The sequence below is a fragment of the Petaurus breviceps genome, unplaced genomic scaffold, assembly GCF_028583685.1.
Source record: "Petaurus breviceps papuanus isolate PSGF00001 unplaced genomic scaffold, PetGlider_PUasm1.0 90823, whole genome shotgun sequence".
Lineage (NCBI taxonomy): Eukaryota > Metazoa > Chordata > Mammalia > Diprotodontia > Petauridae > Petaurus > Petaurus breviceps.
This window is the reverse complement of record NW_027187352.1, coordinates 3,946,500-3,967,866: the sequence shown is the minus strand read 5'-3', so window position 1 is coordinate 3,967,866 and position 21,367 is coordinate 3,946,500. Positions and strand designations below refer to the sequence as shown.

The 21,367-nt window shown below is 39.6% G+C and overlaps 1 protein-coding gene across 1 annotated transcript in view; it reads left to right on the top strand.

The window, feature by feature from the left end:
• XRRA1 (X-ray radiation resistance associated 1) overlaps positions 1 to 21,367 on the top strand; it is a 132,248-nt gene that overhangs the window by 65,739 nt on the left and 45,142 nt on the right. The window contains exons 6-7 of the mRNA XM_069070849.1: positions 9,059 to 9,130; positions 17,734 to 17,806. Coding sequence (XP_068926950.1) covers positions 9,059 to 9,130; positions 17,734 to 17,806 — 145 coding nt within the window. The remainder of the gene's footprint in view (positions 1 to 9,058; positions 9,131 to 17,733; positions 17,807 to 21,367) is intronic.

Sequence of the window (21,367 nt, the reverse complement as noted above, 5' to 3'; positions counted from 1 at the left end):
TACCTAGTCAGTTACCAGAGAGGAAAGCACCAACATCTGGGTTTCCAAAGCTGGGGGATTCAACGGCTGCCCAGAGTCTCATCTGGTCAAATCACACAACTCTTCTCAAAGTGAGCCCCAAAGCAAAACTTCATGTCAGGGTATATATGGCCTCCTGGATCAGAGAATGCCATAGCTTTCTTGACCCACTATCCAATCACAGAGTAACAAGATGTGGGGATTCCTGAAAAACAAGCCCTCCCACCACAGGCTCCATGTGACCACATTCAGCCTATTAGGGGGCAGAGTATATTTTCAAATCAGGGAAGGTTCTCAGAGTCACTTAAGCCTATCAAAGGGCCAAGGGGCAGGGAAGATCTTCAGATGCCCATTCCCATAACATCATCCTGTACTATAACTCTGAAGTTCCCTTTTTGCAAACAATTGTATTTACAAATGTGTTTATTGACTTATGCAGTGTTTTGCTTTATAAAGGACACTTAGAGGCATAGCTGATATTTCAGCCCTAAAGTGGCAACAAAGTGTAGACATTTCTTAATATTTGGTTTAATACCTTGACTATTCATTTTCTCTGTTTCATGTCCTTTATATCCCATAATTTCATCCACTTTGTTAAGGTAAATCCCCCTTTGGAATATATAGGTCTTTTTTTCCTACTTTTGAGCTCCATGACATATGCTCACCAGTGGGATCTCTGTAAACTAACCTATATAAATAAGTTATATAGTCACCAACAAACAGGAAATAGACAAAAGAGCAGAAATGGACATAGATTATCACCACTTCTTGAGGAAATTTAACCAATGTAAATCAGTTGCCAAAATGAGAAGCTCAGAAGAACTTTTAAACTTTTATAAAACTCTTGACCTTCTTGCCAAGTGGGAGGGGTAAGGAAGCTAAGGGTTAAAATATAAATTCTAACCGAATATAATTATATAATATTCTATATTATAGATATAATATAATATTCTAACTGGCTTAGAATATAAATTCACATGTAAAATCTTATTCAAGAGGAAGATAGAAGATATTGAGTAGTATTGCCTCATAAAAAAATAAGAAGCAATGGAAGGAAAAATAAATTGCAGAATGCTTGGTAAGGGATCCAGCAAAGCCAGATCACATCAAGAACATTAAAGATGGACCTATAAGGAGAAAACAGGCAAATAAAAAATGAAGATTTGTCCTGACTCTTTTTAGAAAACCACACTTAAGTCCAGGGTCTGGACCTGTGATTTCATAGGTATAGGGAGGTTCCAGTAAAGAAACTCCCCTTCTCAATGCAGATTAGCAGCGGTTGTGTAACTCATTCTTAAGAGAGTGGTTTGGGGGACATTGAAAGGATAAGTGACTTAAGAGTCACACACCAGTATGTGTCAGAGGGATTTGAACCTAGATCTTTTTGACACCGAGACCCACTGTCTATCTACTATGCCAGGCTGCCTCTTCTGCCCAAATCTTCATTTTTTAAAAATGTGGTTTTTTTTCCATAAAAAAACAATGATTTCGATTTTTACACCTGTCTACCTTATTTTTATGAGGAGCTAGAAATGTCACTAAAGAAAATAGCAAGAGGAAGAATAGCCAAACTAAACCAAGTATATATAAACAATATGGTTTTTATGCACTGAAAGATGATTCTCAAGGTATGTAAAGGGAGATGCCAAATTCTTGGAGTAAAAAAACCATAGACATTATTATTGCTATTTTAAAAATCTGACTGGGTCTAGAGCTATGATTTCCTTGATAGAATGACCTCCTTGAGGAAATTTCTTCTATCAATGAATACTGGACCCTTTTCTCCAATTTATAATCTTAGAGAATGATGGCTGTGAAACATAGAATGCCATCCACTAAGTGGATGATCCTCCTCTTTGTCCAAAGAAACACAACAAATTGTGAAATCCCCTTCTTCCTCTAAAATAGGGATTCTTAACTATTTTTTGCCATGGACCCTGTAGACAGACCAATGAAACCTATCAACCTCTTCTCAGAAAAATGTTTAAAATGCAGAGTTAAAGAATTAATGTGGATGGTTCATACAAACAAGACCATAGTGAGAATAAATAGGCTGCAATGTATTACCAACAAATAATTATGAACTAACAGTGACATGAGATGCCAACAAATAGATGTCCATCCAGCAGTCAGCCAATTATGTAGCAGGTGGGAGGGATAACAAGTGAGCTTCCTTGTTGCCCACATGTCCTGCAGATTTCTATGGCAGTTGCAGTGAATTCTGCTGGGTTGGATTAGAATGGTTTACTGATATGGACAAGGGCAGCACAGGGCAGTAAAGCAGTTCTGTTAGGAGTAGAGTCATGTATGGCCTCCCTTGTTCCCACTGTCCCTTGAGGCAGCATGCTGGGTGTTGGTCTGGAGTGAATCTGTCAAATAGAGACAAAAATATTTTTACTCCTACTTCAAGAGGTTGTAACGAGGATGCTACTGCTGTTTGTTCTTCATTTTCAAAGGGAACCATGACATCAGGAAGGTGATGCCATGATGTGTTACAAGGATAATGAGATTATGAATGTAAATAAATTGTTTTCTGATTGAAGACCCAGAGCCCTTGGGGACTCTAGTCTAGGGTTTTTAGGCAAAGGTTCTGTTATGGCAGTTGTCACATTACTGGTGAACTGATAGGGTTAGGGAGCAGCCCCTCTTATTTCTAATGCCTCCCTCTTTTAATTATTTCCTATTCTGCACACACAGTTTGTTCATACATATTTGTTTGATAGTCATCTCCCCCATTATATTGTAAGCTCCTTGAGAGCAGGGACATTCTTTTGCCTTTTTTTATCCCCAGCACTTAGCACAGTGCCTATCATGTAACAGGCACTTAATTAATGTTTATTGACTGACTGTGTGAACCAACAGCAAAAGTGGGCTTTCTAAAAATTAACCAGGAAAATTTACCCGGGATGAGGAGGTAAAATTATGCTTATGACATATCAACAAACTTTCTGGAAAGTTTCATCAGTCAGTTCTAACTAGATACAGTTTAAAACTTAAGCATACTAGATTTGTGCATCAGGAGACATCCATAGGGGGAGTAGGGTCACAGATTCATCTGGCTATTCAGTATAAAACATCATGAGACTTATGGGAGTATGCCTCCAGTACCTTGGTGAGAATTTATTTGAATACACAGACAAGATTCTTATAGGACGAGAAGGCATGTGATCTGCAACACTGGGGTGGTACAAAATGGGTGAGACTACAGATCCATCAAAGGATTGAAGAGAAATAGATGGAGTTTTCACAGTATTTTAGTTTATTTTTTTAAATTGCATTTATAATCTCATTATTCTTGTAACAACTTCTTATGGTAGGGGTAAGAAATATTAATATCCCTCATTCAACAGATGAAGAAAATGAGCATTTAGGAATCAATCATTCAATAAACATTTGTTAATCACCTACTATGGGCTGAACCCAGTGCTTAGCACAGTGCCTGGAAGACTCTTAATAAATGCTTATTAACTCATTCTCCCTGGAAAAGTGTTCCTTGAGACCCTTTAATTTCTCTCTAGGAGCCAGGCCACCCTGACATAATAGTCACTTAGCTGAAATAAAAAGATTGCCTGCCCTAACCAGATTCTCTCTTTTCTCTGCATTTACTACAAGTGAGATCTCTGCCTTCAGTTCTAACCCTTTTCCTCCTTCAGCTTCTCAAATTTCTCCTTTCCAAAGAAGATATTCTATAATCAATACCTCTCTATCCATTCTCTACAATCTTTTTCTTATCTAATGATGATTCAATCTAGACATTCCACTGAAAACCCTGTCTCTCATGGGGTCATTGATGGATGTCTAGCGCCACCTTATGGTTTACACTCCTGAAAAATAAACTTTCTGTGGCAGCTACTGATCAAGCAACCCCTTTGGAGCTCCACTGTCTTAAGTAATTCATTAGCTTTGTTTCTCAAGTAGGATACTGTGCAGAAACTAGGTAGATGAACTGCTTCTTTGTCCAACAATCATGATGCATTGGGAAATTCCCTTCTCTCTCTAGGATAGATATTCTTAACGTGTGTGTGTGTGTGTGTGTGTGTGTGTGTGTGTGTGTGTGATGGACCCCTTAGCAGTCTTAACCCTTTCTCAGAATAATATTTTTAAATGCATAAAATAAAATACATAGGATTACCAAGGAAATCAATTATGTTGAAATATAGTTATAAAAATATTTGAAGAAATAAGTTCACAGATATCAGGTTAAGAACCCTTGGAGTTCTAGAATCTAGGTCTTAATCCAGAACTCAAAAACCCCAAAATTGGGTTATTGAAGAAGTAATTCCAAAGAATGGGAAAATTTCTCAAGGTCTCTCTCCTCAGGCCATATCTACCTCCTGTGCTATGTGCTTTTGAGAAACTCTATCAGTGTCCCAATAACTGCCATCTTATGTACTGGGAAAGTCTATTCTTAGGTCTCCAACCTGTGGTCAGGAAAACAATAGAAAGACAAAAAGTGACCAGGAATTTGAGATACAGGAACTCCCCTCTTGGGCCACTGAGACAAACATGTGCAGATCACCATAAGCTTTTGCCATTGAGTCACCATTAATTTTTCTTAGAAGTTAGAAATTATTTCATCACAATTTCTTCTTAAGCTGAGTGTAAGCACATGTACAGATTTGGCTGTAGATTATCATCACTTCTTTGGGGGGGTGATAGAAATTATTCATGAGCATAGGTTCCTTCCTCCACTCCTTCAATAACACAAGTATACTCTACTATATACTGGTTTGTCTTCTCAAAGTCCAAGGGTGGGAGTGAGCAAAAAGATGGAAGGCTCTACCACATAGAGGGACAGTCCTACAATGAAAGGTCATTCCCCCTGAATCTATCTATGAATCAGCTTGAATTGCCTGTATCCTGTCAGAAAGATCCCAGTGGGCAGGTCTATGTTTCATGGGAAGGTGCCCCTTAAATAGCACCAAATAAAAGGGCACCCTGTAATTTTAACACTCAATTGGAGAACTCATCAAATTGATCAGTGAATCACCTGACCACCTCCCCTAGCATAGAATAGTAAATAAAAGTGTTAAACTTAGAAAAGAATATAAGGTAAACAGATTTTTGGTGGGTTATTTTTCATGTATTTATTTGTTTTTTCTTAAAACATCGAACTCTCTATATTAATGGCTTAGGTATAATTTTATTCCTTTTGTATGTTTATTCTTGTGAATGATTATCAAGTTTATAATAAAGGCTTTTTAAAAAAATAATGAACTTGACCTTAGAATATGTTGAGTTTGAGGTACCAATGAGATATACAGGTAGAAATTTTCTGTAATTTGTCAGAGATGTGGATCTAGAGTTCATTAAAAAGGTAAGGGCTGGTGATAGAACTATCCTTACTGCTAAGTGCAAGGTTCTATATTTGATACATGTTTATTGAATTGAATTATTAAAGTTACAGGGAGTTGGAATTTAGCTCAACATAAAGAGAAGCTTCCAAAAACTTAGCTCTTCCACAATGGAATGGACTGCCTTGTGATATAATAAGCTTCCTTTCACTGGAGGTATGCAAGTAGAGAGAGAAGGATCATTTCTTGGACTGTGATAAATCATACTTTAGTTATGTGTGGAGGGAAGTAGTATGAAATAAATATGAAAAGTAGTTGGGAACCAACTTGCAGAGGGCCTTAAAATGCCAGGCTGAGGAGTTTATCTTTTGTCCTAGACACAGTAGGAGGCCACTGAAAGTTTTTGAGGAGAAGAATGATATGGTCAGACCTCTTGTATTATCCTTAACCAGACCTGCAATGTCCCTTCCAATTCTATAGTTCTGTCATATACCTAGTGGCTAGATATCAGTGCCAGATGGTATTCAACAAATGTTGTTGAATGAACGAATAAATGAATGACCTTTAGGTCCAAATAAATTCCTTTTAGATGACTATATGACTGCTATTTTGAGTCATGCTAATACATAGATGTAAAGAGGTCATCAATTAGTATGGGAAACTATGGGGAAGGCAGCATGATAAAGTGGGAAAAGACTTAACCTGCCCGATATCAGACGAGCATATAGTTCCAGCTTTGCTGACTGGGTGTGATATTGCGCAAGCTCCTTTTCTTCACGGGTCCCAATTTCCTCCTTTTAAAAACATTTTTGTACTGGTTCTCCTCCTGTCTGCCCAACTGTGCTCCCTTAGTCTCTTTTACTATATCATTATCTATCTACCACCCAATAAACATGGCGTCCCCAAGACTCCGTACTTAACACCTTTTTGTCTCTCTGTTCTCTTTCATCAGCTACCAAGGTTCAGTTATCATCCCTAAAATTATGTGTCCATCCTAATCTCTCCCTAATCTTATATTCTTAACCTGAGGTCTGTGAACCTGTATGTATATTTTTAATATTTTGATATAATTGGTTTCTTTTCTAATCCTATATATTTTGTGCATTTAAAGACATTATTCTGAGAAGGGGTTCACAGGTTTCACCAGACTGCCAGAGGGGTCATAACACAATAAAAGGTTATAAACCTCTGCTCTAATCCAGGAACATGAGCATTTATTAAGTGCCTGCTTAATTCATGTGCAAGGCACTGCTCTAGGTGCTGGTCTATAAATACAAAACAAAAAACCTATCCCTTGGGGAGCTTATGTGGGGGAACTGGAGGGGTGGCAAGAATATAATATGTAAGCGAATAAGCATACAAATGATTATTTGAGGTGGGAGAGAGAACAAAGAATTAGGGGAATCAGGACCTGAGCCTTGAAAGAAGATAGGGATTCTAAGAGTTAGAGGTAAAAATGCATTCCAGATACAGGGGACAGTTGGTCCAAAAACAGGCCAGGTATGGCATCTAAGTTCAGAGTAGGCCAGTGGGGCTGAAATGGAAAGTCCATGAAGAAAGCCTGGAAAGGTAAGCTAAAGTCAGATTGTGAAGGACTTTCCATGCCACACTAAGAAACTGCCATTTACTTAGAATTCTTAAACTCTTTCTATTTAAGAAATAAAATCCCTTTGGCAGTCAGTCTGGTGAAGAATTATGGACCCCTTCTCAGAATAATGCTTTGAAATGCACAAAATATAATATGTAGAATGAAAAGGAAACTAATTATAATTGACATACAGTTATCTAGGTATTAAAAAAGCAAATTCACAAACCTTCTGAAAACTATCCATAAAGCAGGGCAGGAAATTCATGGATCCCAGGGTAAGAACCCTTGTCCTAAAAGCACTGAAGATTCTTCAATAAAAGAGTGACATGGTCTGACTTCTGGTTTTAAAAGATTATTTTGGCAGCTGTGTTGAGAATTAATTGGAGTGGGGGAAGGAGGCAAGAACACAAGCTAGGAGCCCAATTAGAAGACTCTGGTAATAAGTACAAGAAAGTGAGATGAAAGGAAGGCTCAAATTCTCTGTGAGAGGAGATCAAAGATGTGAGAGATAAGGAAGTTGAATTAACAGATCTTCAGGATTGATTATATGGAGGGAGGAGGGTGAGGGAGAGGAAAGAGTCAAGCATTGTGTTGAGGATTTGAACCTAGGTGAAAAGAAAATGGTAGAAATAGGGCAGTGAGGTAGTATATTCGATCAAGCACTAGGCCTAGAGTCAGAAAGATTCAACTTCCTGAGTTCAAATCCGACCTGAGACACGTGATATGTGACCCTGAGCAAGTCACTTAACCCTGTTTGCCTCAGTTCCCTCATCTGTAAAATGAGCTGGAGAAGGAAATGGCATTCCAGTAGCTTTGCCAAGAAAACCCCAAATGGGGTCACTAAGAATCAGATACACCTAAAACGACTGAAAAAAAAAAAACAGAAATAGGGAAATTTGGAGAAGAGGGTGGATTTAGGGGGCAACTACAGTCCTGCAGCACCAACTGTCTGCTACTGAAAATCTTCACCTGGATATCCCATCAGCATCGTAGATAGAGCTCATTACATTCCTCCCCTCCCTACCCCACCCCACCCTACCCAAATCCTTCCCTCCTTCAGACTTCCCTAGATCAGCTGGAGATCCCGCCATCCTTCCAGTTCCTTAGGTTTGTCCTTCAAAGTTATCCTTGATTCTTCCCTTTTCCTTATCCCCCACATTCAATCAGTTATCAGTTCTCTTTTCATGACATTCCTCACATTGGTACCCTTCTCTCCACTCATGCTGTCACAGCCCTGGCATCGGTCCTCATCACCTGATTGTGTTGACAGTTGTACTAGCTTACTTAAAACTCATCTCCATGACTCTAGTCTTTCCACTCTCCAATCCAGTCTCTACGGGGCTACCAGACTCCTAAGACGGAGGTCTGACCATATCATTCCTCTCCTCAAAAACTTTCAGTGGCTTCCTACTGTATCTAGGATCAGAGATAAACTTCTTGGCCTGACATTTTAAGGCCCTAGGCAGGCTGTTTCGCAACTACTTTTCCATATTTATTTCACACTACTTGCCTCCACACATGCTATGTCACAGCCAATTTGACCTGTTAATTTTTCCCTAAACTGGTACATGCCACTTCCTGCTTCCATTTCTTTGCCCAGGCTGTCCCACCATGCCTGGAATGCACTCCCTCCCCTTAGAATTCCTAGCTTCCTTGAAACTTCAGTTGAGTTCACATTTCCTATGTGAGGCCTTTCCTGATCCACCCCATTGTTAGCACCCTCTCCCTCCTGAAATTAGCTTGTATTTACTTATCTGTGTGCAAATTCCACCTCTCCATCAGAATATAAGCTCCTTGAGGGCAGGGAACATTTCATTTTTATCTCTATAGCCCCAGTGCATGTTGAATTAAATTGAACTGGACTGGACTAAAAAAGCTGGAATAAGTGAGCTCTGAGGTGCTGCCCAGTTTTAACATTCTGCTTTCTGTGTTTTAAGATCCCTTCTATCTCTGTCTGGGAGGATTTGGGATCTTTTTGTTTGTTTGTTTGCACAACTCCAAATGACCGTGCTGTACCCATACACTGCTGTGGGCTGAATGACATTGCCTGTGTACATTTGGCATTTTGGGAAGGTTTCCAGTGTTGCCCTTTGAACAAAGAATCCCTTGTTGTTCTGAGCAGTAATGAAAAGCGCTAACTGTTGTTTTCTTTTTCCAGCTGAAGCACCATAGTGTAAAGAGACCTACAGATTTGTGTACTGTGAATATCAGCGGCCAGAAGATTACAAAAGTAAGTAGGAACTGTTTCTTATGTCTCTGCCAAGAGAAATGTGCCGCAGTTTGTCTCCTTTGGCAGCTTCATATGGCAAGATCTGAATGTGGTGCCACAGAGTAAATAGTGGGCCTGGGCCTACTGCTTGGGCACACCAGATACCCTCTCTGGTCTTCAGTTTTCTCTTGTGCAAAATGTGATTCAGTCATTTTTGGTTGTTTCCAACTCTTTGTGACACCATTTGGGATTTTCTTGGCAAAGATTCTGAAGCGATTTACCATTTCCTTCTCTAACTCATTTTACTCAGAGGAAACTAAGGCAAAACAGGGTGAAGTGACTTACCCAGAGTCATCCTTCTAGTAATTGAATTCATGAAGATGAGTCTTCCTGACTCCAGGCCTGGCACTCTATCTGTGCCATCTAGCTGCCCCTTCTATAAAATGAGGACCTCTACTTTCTCCCTGGGCTACCTACTGTGAGGATCCAGTGAGACTACTGAAAACATTTCACAGAATCAAAGAAGTTTAGAGTTAAAAGAAACTCTCTAGCCCAGCCCATAACCCAAAGGAATCCAAATTAATAATAATAGAAATAATCATAATAGCAACAGGAATAACAGTAGCAGTCTTAGTAGTAATAATGTCACTAAAATCCCCGGCCCCTTCATGAAGACCTCCACAGAGGAGGGCACCCACTGTCTCCTGAGGTGGCCCATCCCACTTTTAGATGACTCTAATTCTTAGGAAGTTTTTCCTGACTTCAAGCCTGAATTTGCATTTTTTTAACTTTCTACCAGCTGCTGCTGGTTCTGCTCTCAGGGGCCCACACAACAGACCTTCAGATACTTAAAGACAACTCTCATGGTCCACCTAGTCTTCTGTTCCTTTGATTAAACATTCTTAGCTTCAGCTGATCCTCATGCAACATGGACTCAAGACCCTTCACCATCCATCCTGGCAGCTCTCTTCAGAAGTTCTTGAGTTCATCAGTATCTTTAAACTGGGGTACCCAGAACTGAACCAGCCTCCCATATGAGCTCTGTCCAGAGCAAGCTACAATTAGGCCTTCATTACCTCCTGATTCTTGGGGGCCTCCCTTCACAGAGCCCAAGATGGTGTTAGTTTTTTGGGCTGCCACATCCCACAATACTGCTAGCTCACATTGAGTTTGCAGCCCACTAAACCCCCCACCCCAGATTTTTTACAAACTCCTAACCATCCTGCCCCCCTCTTGTACTCATGAAATTGATCCTTATTCAGTTCAGACTAGAGCTCTTGCCTGTCAAGACCTTTTTGGGTGCAAGCTCTATCATAGATTGTGTTAGCTGTCCCTCCCAGCTCAGTGTCATCTACAAATTTGATAAAGCATTCTGAGCCTGCCTCAATCCAAGACATTGACAAAATATTTAAAGGCATAGGGTTGAGCACAAATCCCTGAAGTCATGTAGCACATTGTAAACTGCATTATAAATTGCAAACTATAAAACCTTATAAATTGCAAAGGGATTTGTAAGCTTTAAAACACTTTGTAAATGATAATGTCCTTTGTAAAACATAATGCCATTTACACAAGTGAAGGTTTATTTTTGCCTCAGCAAAGCATGGGAAGGCCCTGGCTCCTGAAAGACCAGACCATTGGCAAACTAGCTTTGGCAGGTCTTGTGAGCGGGAAAATCTTTAAGTACAGTTCCCCTCCTACCAAACCCCCACCCCCAATCCTCCTGTTTTCCTTATGGCCTAATTAATCCCCCTGCCCCAGAAAAAAATAAATAAAAAGAAACAAGGCTGAGGGATGGCTATAGGTATCTGGTGTATGAGTACCAGCTGAGCTCTGTGTGGAGAAGCTCCCCACGAAAGGACTGGCCTCCAGGGCATGTATTTGTATGGGTACAACAACTCTTAAAATGATCCATCAGCTGTGGGAGAGCTGCAGGGTAGTCACACAACAAACTCATGGGGCATGTAAGTCCTCAAACATGTTTTCATGTAGTTGTGAAGTCCTAGATTTGGGGTCAGAAGTATTGGGTCCTGGGGCGGCTAGGTGGTGCAGTGAATAGAGCACCAGCCCTGGAGTCAGGAGGACCTGAGTTCAAATTGGGCCTCAGACACTTGACACACTTACTAGCCGTGTGACTTTGGGCAAATCGCTTAACCCCAATTGCCCTCCAAAAAGCAAAAAAAGAAGAAGTATTGGGTCCGCATCCTGGTTCTGACACTAGTTTTAGGACACTGGTCAAGTCTACTTCTCTTCTCTGAATGTTAATTTTTCTCATTGGAAATAGTAGTACTTGTACAACCTCTCTCAAAGGGCTTTTTTTTTGTTGTTTAAAATAGTTTTTATTGGTATCTTTTTCAATGAACAATTTCAATTATTTTCTCTCCCTATTGCTTCTGCACACACACACACACACACACACACACATACACACACAGATTTTTTCCACTGAGAAGGAAAAAGAGAAAATTTAAACATTGATAACAAATAATTTATAGTTAAGCAAAGTATATTCCTTCATTGACCATGTAGAAACATCTCACTCTTCACATAGAGTTTATTACTTCTCTGTAAGGAGGTGGGTAGAATGCTTCATCACTGGTGCTTTGGAATCATGGCTGGTCATTGGGTTTATTAGAGTTCACAAGTCTCAAAATTTTCATCTTTACAATGTTGTTACTATTTTATAAATTATTCTCTTGGTTCTAATCACTTCACTCTATATCATTTCATATAAGTCTTCCCAAATTTTTCTGAAACCATCCCTTTACATAATTTTATTTTTTGTTCTATTCATATACCATAATTTTTTTCCAGCCATCCCCCAATTAAAGGGCATTTCCTTTGTTTATTCTTTGCCACCACAAAAAGAGCTGCTATAAATGTGTTTGCACATATAGCTCCATTTTCTCTTTGATTTCTCTGTGGTATCCACCTGACAGTGGTATCACTGAGCCAAAGGGAGTGCATGATTTAGTAACTTTGGGGGCATAACTTTCCAGAATAGCTGTGCTAATTCACAGCACTAATAGTGCATTAACATGCCTCTTTTCCCACAGCCCCTCCAACTTTTGCCATCATTCCCTTTTTGTCAGCTTTGTCAATCTGATGGGGGTTTGATTAGAACACAGAAATGCTTTCATTTGCATTTCTCTAATTATCACTTATTTGAAGCATTTTTCCCCATACTGTTATAGATAGCTTCAATTTCTTCTTTCACAAGGTTGTTGTGAGGACAGAGCTTTGTAAATCTTAAAGGACTAGGTAAATGAGAACTGTTGTTATTACAAGCCTAGATACTTCCTTTATAAGTAATAATCAAGGGCTTATCTAAAAAACAAACAAGCACATGGACATAGGAACATCCCACTTAGTGTCATAAATTGTTGACACCAAAATACTTGAGGCAAAATGTTCTATGATTCTTTTAGATTATGAGATATCCCAAGACCCATTTTAATGTTGCAGCAACCTTATGCAGATCACTCACATATACTGCTCTCATCAAACTGACATTCTAATTCTAGAAGGGACCTTTGAGATGAAATTCACTTAAATAATTTTTTAAAAAAATTTATCAAGTGCCTGCTATGGACCTGCCACTGTGCTTGGTGCTGGAAACCATCTAGTCCAGTCACCTGATTTTACAGAGAAACTGAGGCCCAGAGAGGTTATGTGAGATACCCCATGTAATTTGTTGTTGTTCAGTAGTTTTTTCAGTTGTGTCCAGCTCTTCGTGACCCCATTTGGGGTTTTCTTGGCAAAGATACTGGAGTGATTTGCCATTTCCTTCTCCAGTTCATTTTATGGATGAGGAACTGAGGTAAACAGGGTTAAGTGACTTGCCCAGGGTCACACAGGTAGTAAGTGTCTGAGGCCAGATTTGAACTCAGGAAGAAGACAGGACTCATTGGGAAATACTCTGATGTTAGGAAAGATTGAAGGCAAAAGGAAAAGGGAACAGCAGAGTATGAGATGGATAGATGGTGTCATGGAAACAGTAAACATGAACTTGGACAGACTTTGAGAGATAGTGGAAGATAAAAGGACTTGGCCCTATGGTCCATGGAGTCACAAAGAGTGAGACATGACTGAACAGCTCAACAACAACAAAGATAAGTCTTCCTGACTTCAGGCCCAGAATTCTATACACTGGGCCACCTAGCTGCCCTGCCTTGACCATCCCTATCCCTAAGGCAGTGTTCCACTCCACCTCCCTCTCAGCCTCCCTTCTTGTCTCTAGGTCTCAATGATTCACTTATATGTATCTGAGTTGGTGTGGTGGATAGAGCTTGGAATCAGGAAGATTCTTCTTCATGAATTAAAATCCAGACAGATACTTACTAGCTGGGTGACCCTGGGCAAGTCACTTAACCCTGTTTGCTTCAGTTTCCTTATCTGTGAAATGAACTGGAGAAGAAATGGCAAACCATTCCACAATCTTTGCCAAGAAAACCCCAAATGGGGTCACACACAGTCAGACACTCAACAAGTTGTTGTCATTGCACTGACAACCCCCTACTTGAAAAAAAGCCCAGATGAAGAGAATTTCTTGAAATATGAGAGTGCTTTATAATCTCCTTTAGCTCTTGATCCTTACAACTACTCAGTACAGTAAGGCAGTACAAGATTTATTATCCCCATTTTATAGACCAAGAAGCTGAGGCTTAGAGGGGGGAGGATTGATTAGTAGCGGATCCAGGACTCCTATTCTTCTATTCTTTTCACTATACAATATTACTTGTTGAACAAATAAATACATCTATGTAAATCATATTTATATAATATATACATATGTATATATAGTATAGGACTAATGGTATATATGTGTGTATATATCTCATTAATCCAATTAATTCTGCATTTTAGGCATAAGCCAGCTAGACCCATTTTTAATTTATTTATTGTTATTCTTAATCCAAGCATTTCTAGCTCAGGAGAAAAATGTCTAAGCTGATAAGTTCTCATACCCTCAGTTGCAAGACCTTTTGAAGTAATAGGTATAGAATTCTGGAGAAGGAAAATTTCGCAAGTTGCTGTTTAGCATTGACCTTTTACTTCACATAATATAGCAATAGTCACTTAATCTTTCAAATTATTCTCCTTCCAAAATCACTCATTCCCTCCTTGATCCCTCTCCTGAAGGACCCTCCTCACACTCCTACCCCCAAGGGGACCTAACTAAATAAAGGAATATCCCCTTTTTGATATACTCTAATCTTTTCAGGAGATGGAAAAAAGGGGGGACTACCTTTGTGTGGGCTGTATCTTCAGATATATCAATAAAGGACCCCTTGCCCTGTTCCTTGTGGGGTTGGTGGACTATTAATTACTTCAAGGGGAAACTTGGAGAAAGGGAAGTAAGACATTATTTAGGAATTGATGGTTAAGGAAAAACTGAAAAGAATTTTTTTCCAGATTTGTCTAAAGGCTTTAAACTGGGCTAACTTTTAAGTGTTCTCAATATTTCTAAATGTGGGAGCAAGAGACTTTGTCCACTGTGGAACAAGGGGTCCTAATCTTTTTCCTTCCCTGTGACCCTTGGCTTTTTGTAAACTTTCTTATTTCTTTTATTTAGTAGGAAACACGTTCTAGAGTTTGTCATGCAAATACACATAAGGAATAAAATAAATCAATTAATTATATTCAGTAGGCTAATATGTTTATTTACTAAATAATTCCCTTTACCCTCTTAATAAGCTTGTCATTTCTCCTTGGGGTAAGTATGCCTCAAATTGGTAAGGCCTGCTCTGGAACAATGGCATGTATTGGCACAGATTGGTATAATGCTGAATTGCATTCAAAAAAGGGAGGGACAAAGACATAGCAGATGTTAGACCTTAGACAAATGGTATAATAATCCCTTATATTTATAGAGTACCTTATAGAACTCTCTCGCATATCTTGTCTGATCCTCACAATAGTCCTACCCAGTAGGTAAGTACAGAAGGAATGATTATGGTTATTTCTTAGAGATGAAAAGATTGAAACTTAGAAAGGTTTAACTGATTTATCCAAGATATTAAAAACAACTCTGTGTCAGGGCGGCCAGGTAGCACAGTGAGTAAGAGCACCGGCCCCAGTGTCAGGATGACCTGGGGATCAAATCCGAGCTCAGACACTTAGCACCCACCCAGAAACACCTGGCTGTGTAACCTTGAGCAAGTTACTTAACCCCAATTGTTTAAAAAAAAAAAAAAAAACAACTCTGTGAGGTAGGTAGTGAAAATATTATTCCCAATTTCAGATAAGGAAATAGAGTCTCAGAAAAGGACAGTTAATCACATTGCTCCAATTTCTATAATACTTTAAGATTTAAAAAATAATTTCCTCACAATAATTCAGTGAGATCAGTCATATAAGGATTGGCTGTCCCATTTTGAGACTTGAGACTGAGGGAGGTTTAAAGGATTTGCTTAAGGACATCCAGCTAATAAGTGGCAGAACAAAGAAAGAGGCCAGATTTTTAAGCTCTGGAGATGAAAGGAACTTTGCAGATTATTTAATCTAATCCCCACATTTTGATAGTTGAGTAAACTCGGGCCCCAAGATGCTTGTTGGTTGGGTAGAAGGAGAGGAAGGACTGGGGGAGGGGGGGGTGGAAACTGGAAAAGACTCCAGAAGGTGGGATTTAAGCTCAGTCTTGAAGGCAGCCAGGGAAGCAGAGATGAGGAGAGAGGGAACATGGGGAACAGCCAGTACAAAGACACAGAGCCAAGAGATAAGAGTCTTGTAGGCAAGGAACATGGAAGTCCCACCTTCTGCATTTCCCAATCCCCCTTAATGCTAGTGCCTTTCCTCAGTTGATTTTCTGCAATTTATTTAATTTGCACATAGTTGTTTATATGTTGTTTCCCGTTAGACCATGAGTTCCTATGAGAGCAGAGACAGTCTTTTGCCATTATTTGCATCTCCTGCATTTAGCACAGTGCCTGGCATATAGTAGGCACTTAATAAATGCTTGTTGACTTGTCTGAGGAACAGCAAGCATAACAGTGTTGCTGAATAGAAGAGTGTTGTGGGGAGGAAGGGGGTGTTAGAAGTAAGAAGATTGGAAAGGTAGGAAAGGCTGTGTTGTGAAGGACTTTAAAAGCCAAATAGAGAGTTTTTTACTTGATGCAGGAGTTAACAGGAAGTGACTGGGATTTATTAAGTAGAGGAGTAACATGGTCAGACCTGCACTTTAGGAAAATCACTTTGACAGTTAATTGAAGGATGCATTGGAGTGGGGACAGACTGAGACAGGGGGCACCAATCAGAAGATGAGTACAAGAATCATTCAGGCACAAAATGATGAGGAACTGTCCCAAAACAGTGGCCATGTGAGTAGAGAAAATGGGATGATATAACAGAGATATTGTGAATGTAGAAACAACAAGACTTGACAATAGATTGTGCATGTGAGGAAGATGGCTGTGCCCTCAACAGTAATAGGGAAGCCAGAAAGAGGGAGGTTTTGGGAGGAAAGATAATGGGCTCTATTTTAGATATATTCAGTTTGAAATATCTGTAAGACACTATTCAAGAAGTCAAAAAGGAACTTGTTGGTGTGAGACTGAAATTCAGGAGAGAAACTAGGAATGGATACATAAATCTGGGAATTATCTGAATAAATGCATGATAATTGAACCCATTCGAGTTGATGACACCAGCAAACAAGATAGTATAGAGAGAGGAGAGAAGGCCCAGGGAAATACCTATGGTTGATAAGTGTCACCTTGATGAAGATGCAGCAAAGTAGACCAAGAAGAGTGGTCAGAGAGATGGGAGAAAAACCAGGAGAGAGCACTGTCGTGAAAACCTAGAGAGGACAAACTATCCCAGAGAAGAAAAGGATTAATAGTATCAGAAGCTTCAGAACAGTCAAGAAAGATTGGGTTAGCTCATTGGTAACTTTGGGGAGAGTAGTTCCAATTGAATGATGAGATGCAGTGAGTGTGGAAGAGAATGAGAAGGGAGGAAGTGGAGGCATAGACCATAACTGGATTTCCCAAGGAATATGATAGAGAAAGGGAGAAGAGAGATATAGGATGATAACTGGTGGGCATCATCATATCGAGGGGGAGGGGTTAAGGATGAGGAAGACATGAACATATTTGTAGGCAGCAGAGAAGGGACTAGTACCTAAGGAGAGACTGAAGATTAGAGAGAAGGTAGGAATGATAGAGGGTACAATTTGCTAAAGAAGGTGGAATGGGATGGGATTGAGGGTGCATGTAGAAGAGTTTGCCTGTTCAAGGAAAAAGGGGTCACTTGCCCAAGATCACACAGGCAATAGATGGCAGTCAAATTTAAACACAGCAGTCCAGCATTCTTGCTTTTATATGCTGCCCCTCTAGAATTTCACCCAGTATGATTACCCCCCCCCACCCCTGGACCTTTTCAGGTTTTCCCTATTATATAGTGGGTGCAATGACCTCTACAGAATTATGTACACACAGGCAACCTGATGTGACTAGAAGAGTAATTAGATTTGTGGTGGAGTAAACTGCTTTATAACAGAGTTCTACTATACTTAGTAAGACATAGCTTTCCATGGAACATTGCCTTAACATCCACTAAGTTTTCCTGAAATGGAAATAATACTGTGCTTTACTTTGTTTTGTCTTGTCACCCTGTCCCTTCAGGCTAAGGAAAAGGACTTCAGACACTTTGACTCTGTTGTTTATATCGATGCATCGGAAAACTTATTACCTCTAGGTAAGCTGTCCCCTGGTGGAAGTGTCACTGTCCCACACCAGCTGTCAACTGTTCTGATTTAACTGTTACTTACTGATGGCCTTTGCCCACTCTGCTCTCTAAACTGATGGAGCCTGCCTCCACTGCCCACAACATTGCTGCCTCCTGACACCTTACCCTTCCTTCAAAGCCCAGCTCAGGTGTCACCTTCTCTGTGAAGTCTTCCCTCATCGTCCTAGTCAGTAAAGACCTTCTTCCCCTCTACCACATGGCAAAGACCTTTGTCTGCATCTCCCTAACCTTCTTACCATGAGCTATTGTATAATAGAGTTGTAGGTATATGTGTCCCTGTACTGAAATCCTCCTCAAATGCTCCATCATAATTTAGAGGTGACCCCGAATGCTTGAAGAGTATGCCAAGGGCACACAAGTGCTTGCAGGCTTCGAGTATATGCCTGGAAATGGACTGGGTGTCCTTCATCTGAGAACCAGCCTAACTAAGTGCAGAGAGACTCTGGCCAGAAAAGGGAGCACCAGGTGATGAATTTTTCTCAGCTCTGCAGCTCATAGGTTGCAATCAAAACCACTGGAGGGAAGATCTTCTGCCAATTTTAAATTAGTGGGCCTTTGATATATTGAGATAAGTGCATGCATTGCCTTCTATGACTATGTCAGGAACTCCATGAGGGAATGGACTGTGTCTTCATCCCTGATCCAGTGCCTAACACAGGGCTCTACAAGTAGGTGCTTAATAAAGTTTTATTGAATTAAATCTAATTAACAACTAATGTGTGCAAGGTCTCATGCTAGGGACTATGGCAGATATAAATGCATATATAACAAAGGTCCTGCCCTCAAGAATATTATAGTCTACTTGGGGAGAAAAGACCATAAACTTAATAACTATGTGCCTTGGACTTAATCTCTCTGACCTTCTGCTTCTTCTTCTATTAAATTGGGATAAAAATACTTTCACTGGTACTTCATAGGATTGTTGTGAGGATGTAATGAGATCACAGGTATAAAGTACTCTGTAAATAAGAGGGCTATATATTCTGCGAAAAGTCTATATAAATATAAATAACAGTTTGAGATACTAATAAAGATGTCATAAGGTAGTACAAAAGGATGGCTCAATTAATGATACAAATGGCAGATGTTGGAGAAGTAGACAGAGGGGGAAGAAGAGGTAAGTATGACCTGGAGTGGTCCAGGAAGGCTTTATGGAAGAGAGGTGACTTACCTGGGTTTTGAAAGTTAGCAAAAATTTGTATAGCTAGAAAAGAGAGAAATATACTATTAGAGGGGAAGTTCCATATGCAGAATCAAAGAGAAAGGAAAACAGAAAACCTGCATAAGAAAAACTTCAAAATTATAGAATATCAGCAGGAACCCTAGAATATCAAATATCAAAGCTAGAAGAAATCATAGAACACAGACTTGGGAGCTAGGAGGGACCTTAGAACACAGAATGTCAAAACTGAAAGGGATCTTAAAACATAGAATGTCAGAGCTAAAAGAGGACTTAGAACATAGAATGTCAAAGTTGGAAGGGACCTTAAAGCACAGAATGTCAGAACTGGGAGGAGCTTTAGAATACAGAATGGCAGAGCTGGGAGAGAACTTAGAACAGAGAATGTCAGAGCTGAGAGGGTCCTGGGAACACAGAATATCAGAACTAAAAAGAACTTTGGAATATAGAATCTTAGAAGTTACCTTAGAACATAAGACTATTACCATTGGAAAAGACCTTGGAATATAGAATGTTAAAACTAGAAAGAACCTTGAAACATAGAATTTCGAAGCTGGAAGGTGTTCCTGTCCATTAGAAGAGATGGTCCAAGTGATTAAGATGATATTTTCCAAGTTCTGATTGAGAAAGTAAATTGAACATCATGCAAAGTGAAGGCAGAGATCACAGGGCAACCAAATCTAAGATCCAAGCATATATTAGGAATTTTTAACAGCAGCTCTAAAAAATAAAACAATCAACCCAGAAAAATAGTGTGGGTCATTAGCAAACTTATCTAACCTAGTGTTTTAACCAAATCATTGATAAAGAATATTAAATAACATATGCAAGCATAGATCCCTGAAACACCCCCATTCGACATCTTCGTAAAAGTGTAATTAACATTTTTATCAATGACTTGGATAAGTTCCAGGTTGAGCCTCAGGTTTAGCACTCAGGTGGAATGGATGGCATGCTCATCAAATTTGCAGATAACACAAAGCTGGGAATGATAATATTGAAAGACATTCTGAGTCTGAAAGATCATTGACTACATTAGAGCATTAGACCAATGAAAGATAGTTGAGTAGATAGAGCATTAAAACAACCTAGTAAGAACAAATTAGGGAATTATGGAAAGATGTACTAGGAATAAAGATAAAGATGTACACTTCAATTCAAAAGACCAACTTTACAAGTTCAAGAAGGGCAAGCTATGTCTAGGTAGAAGTGCAATTGAAAAAAGATATGGAGATTTTTCTTTTGCTTTTTGGAGGGGGGAGTGCAGGGCAATTGGGGTTGTGACTTGCCCAAGATCATACAGCTAGTACGTGTTAAGTGTCTGAGGCCAGATTTGAACTCAGATCCTGCTGACTCCAGGGTTCTGTTCACTACAGTAAACATGGACTTATGGAATTAGTATATTCAGTTCTGTATATGACATTTTAGGAAGGACATTGATAGTTCAGTGAATATTGAGAAGTGAAGAGTCAGAATATATTTTTTAAAAATGGCCCTCAATGGGGCGGCCAGGTGGCACAAGTAATAAGAGTGTTGCCCCCAGCATTGGGAGACCTGGGATTGGTTCCGGCCTCAGATACTTGGCACCCACACAAAATAACTGGCCGTGTAACCTTGAGCAAGTTACTTAACCCTGATTGCTTAATTAAAAAAAATGGACCTCAAGATCATGCCATACAAGATCAGTTGAAGGAAACTGGAAATGTTTTGCTTGGGAAAAATAACAGTCTTTGAGTATTTGAAAAGTTTGTCATGTGGAAGAGGGGCTAGACATCTTCTGCTTGGTTCCGGAGAACAGAATTAAAGATTAGACAAAGATGAGAGTAGTGGTGATTGGTGACTGCCATCCGAGGGGAACTGAGGCTGTTATTTGTCAACCCAATAGCACTAGAGAGGCCTGATGTCTTCCTGGAGCATGTATCTAAGAAATAACAGAGAAGTTGTCAAAACAGATAGCTACTCCCCACTTCTTGTGGGTACAAATGGTACTGCCAGAAGGAATTTAGAGAGAATTGCCAAAAATTATGTAGTCTTGGGCAAGAAGTGGTAATGGACACAAGTTGTGTTTTCATCACTCCTCTGCACTGAAGGCAAAAGACACAGAAAAGAAAAACTAATCTGGGAGGTGAACAGCTGGTTAAGAAGACAGTGTCTGAGAATAGGATTTGTGTTTCTGAAACATGGTTTAAAATATAGGAATGCAGATTCATAGTCAGGATGGAGTACGCCTACAAAAGCAGGTAAGAATGTGTCTGCCTTATGTCTTACAAATCTAATCAAAGGCACTTTAAAGAGGATGGAAGAAGAAAGACACTATATGTGTGCATATA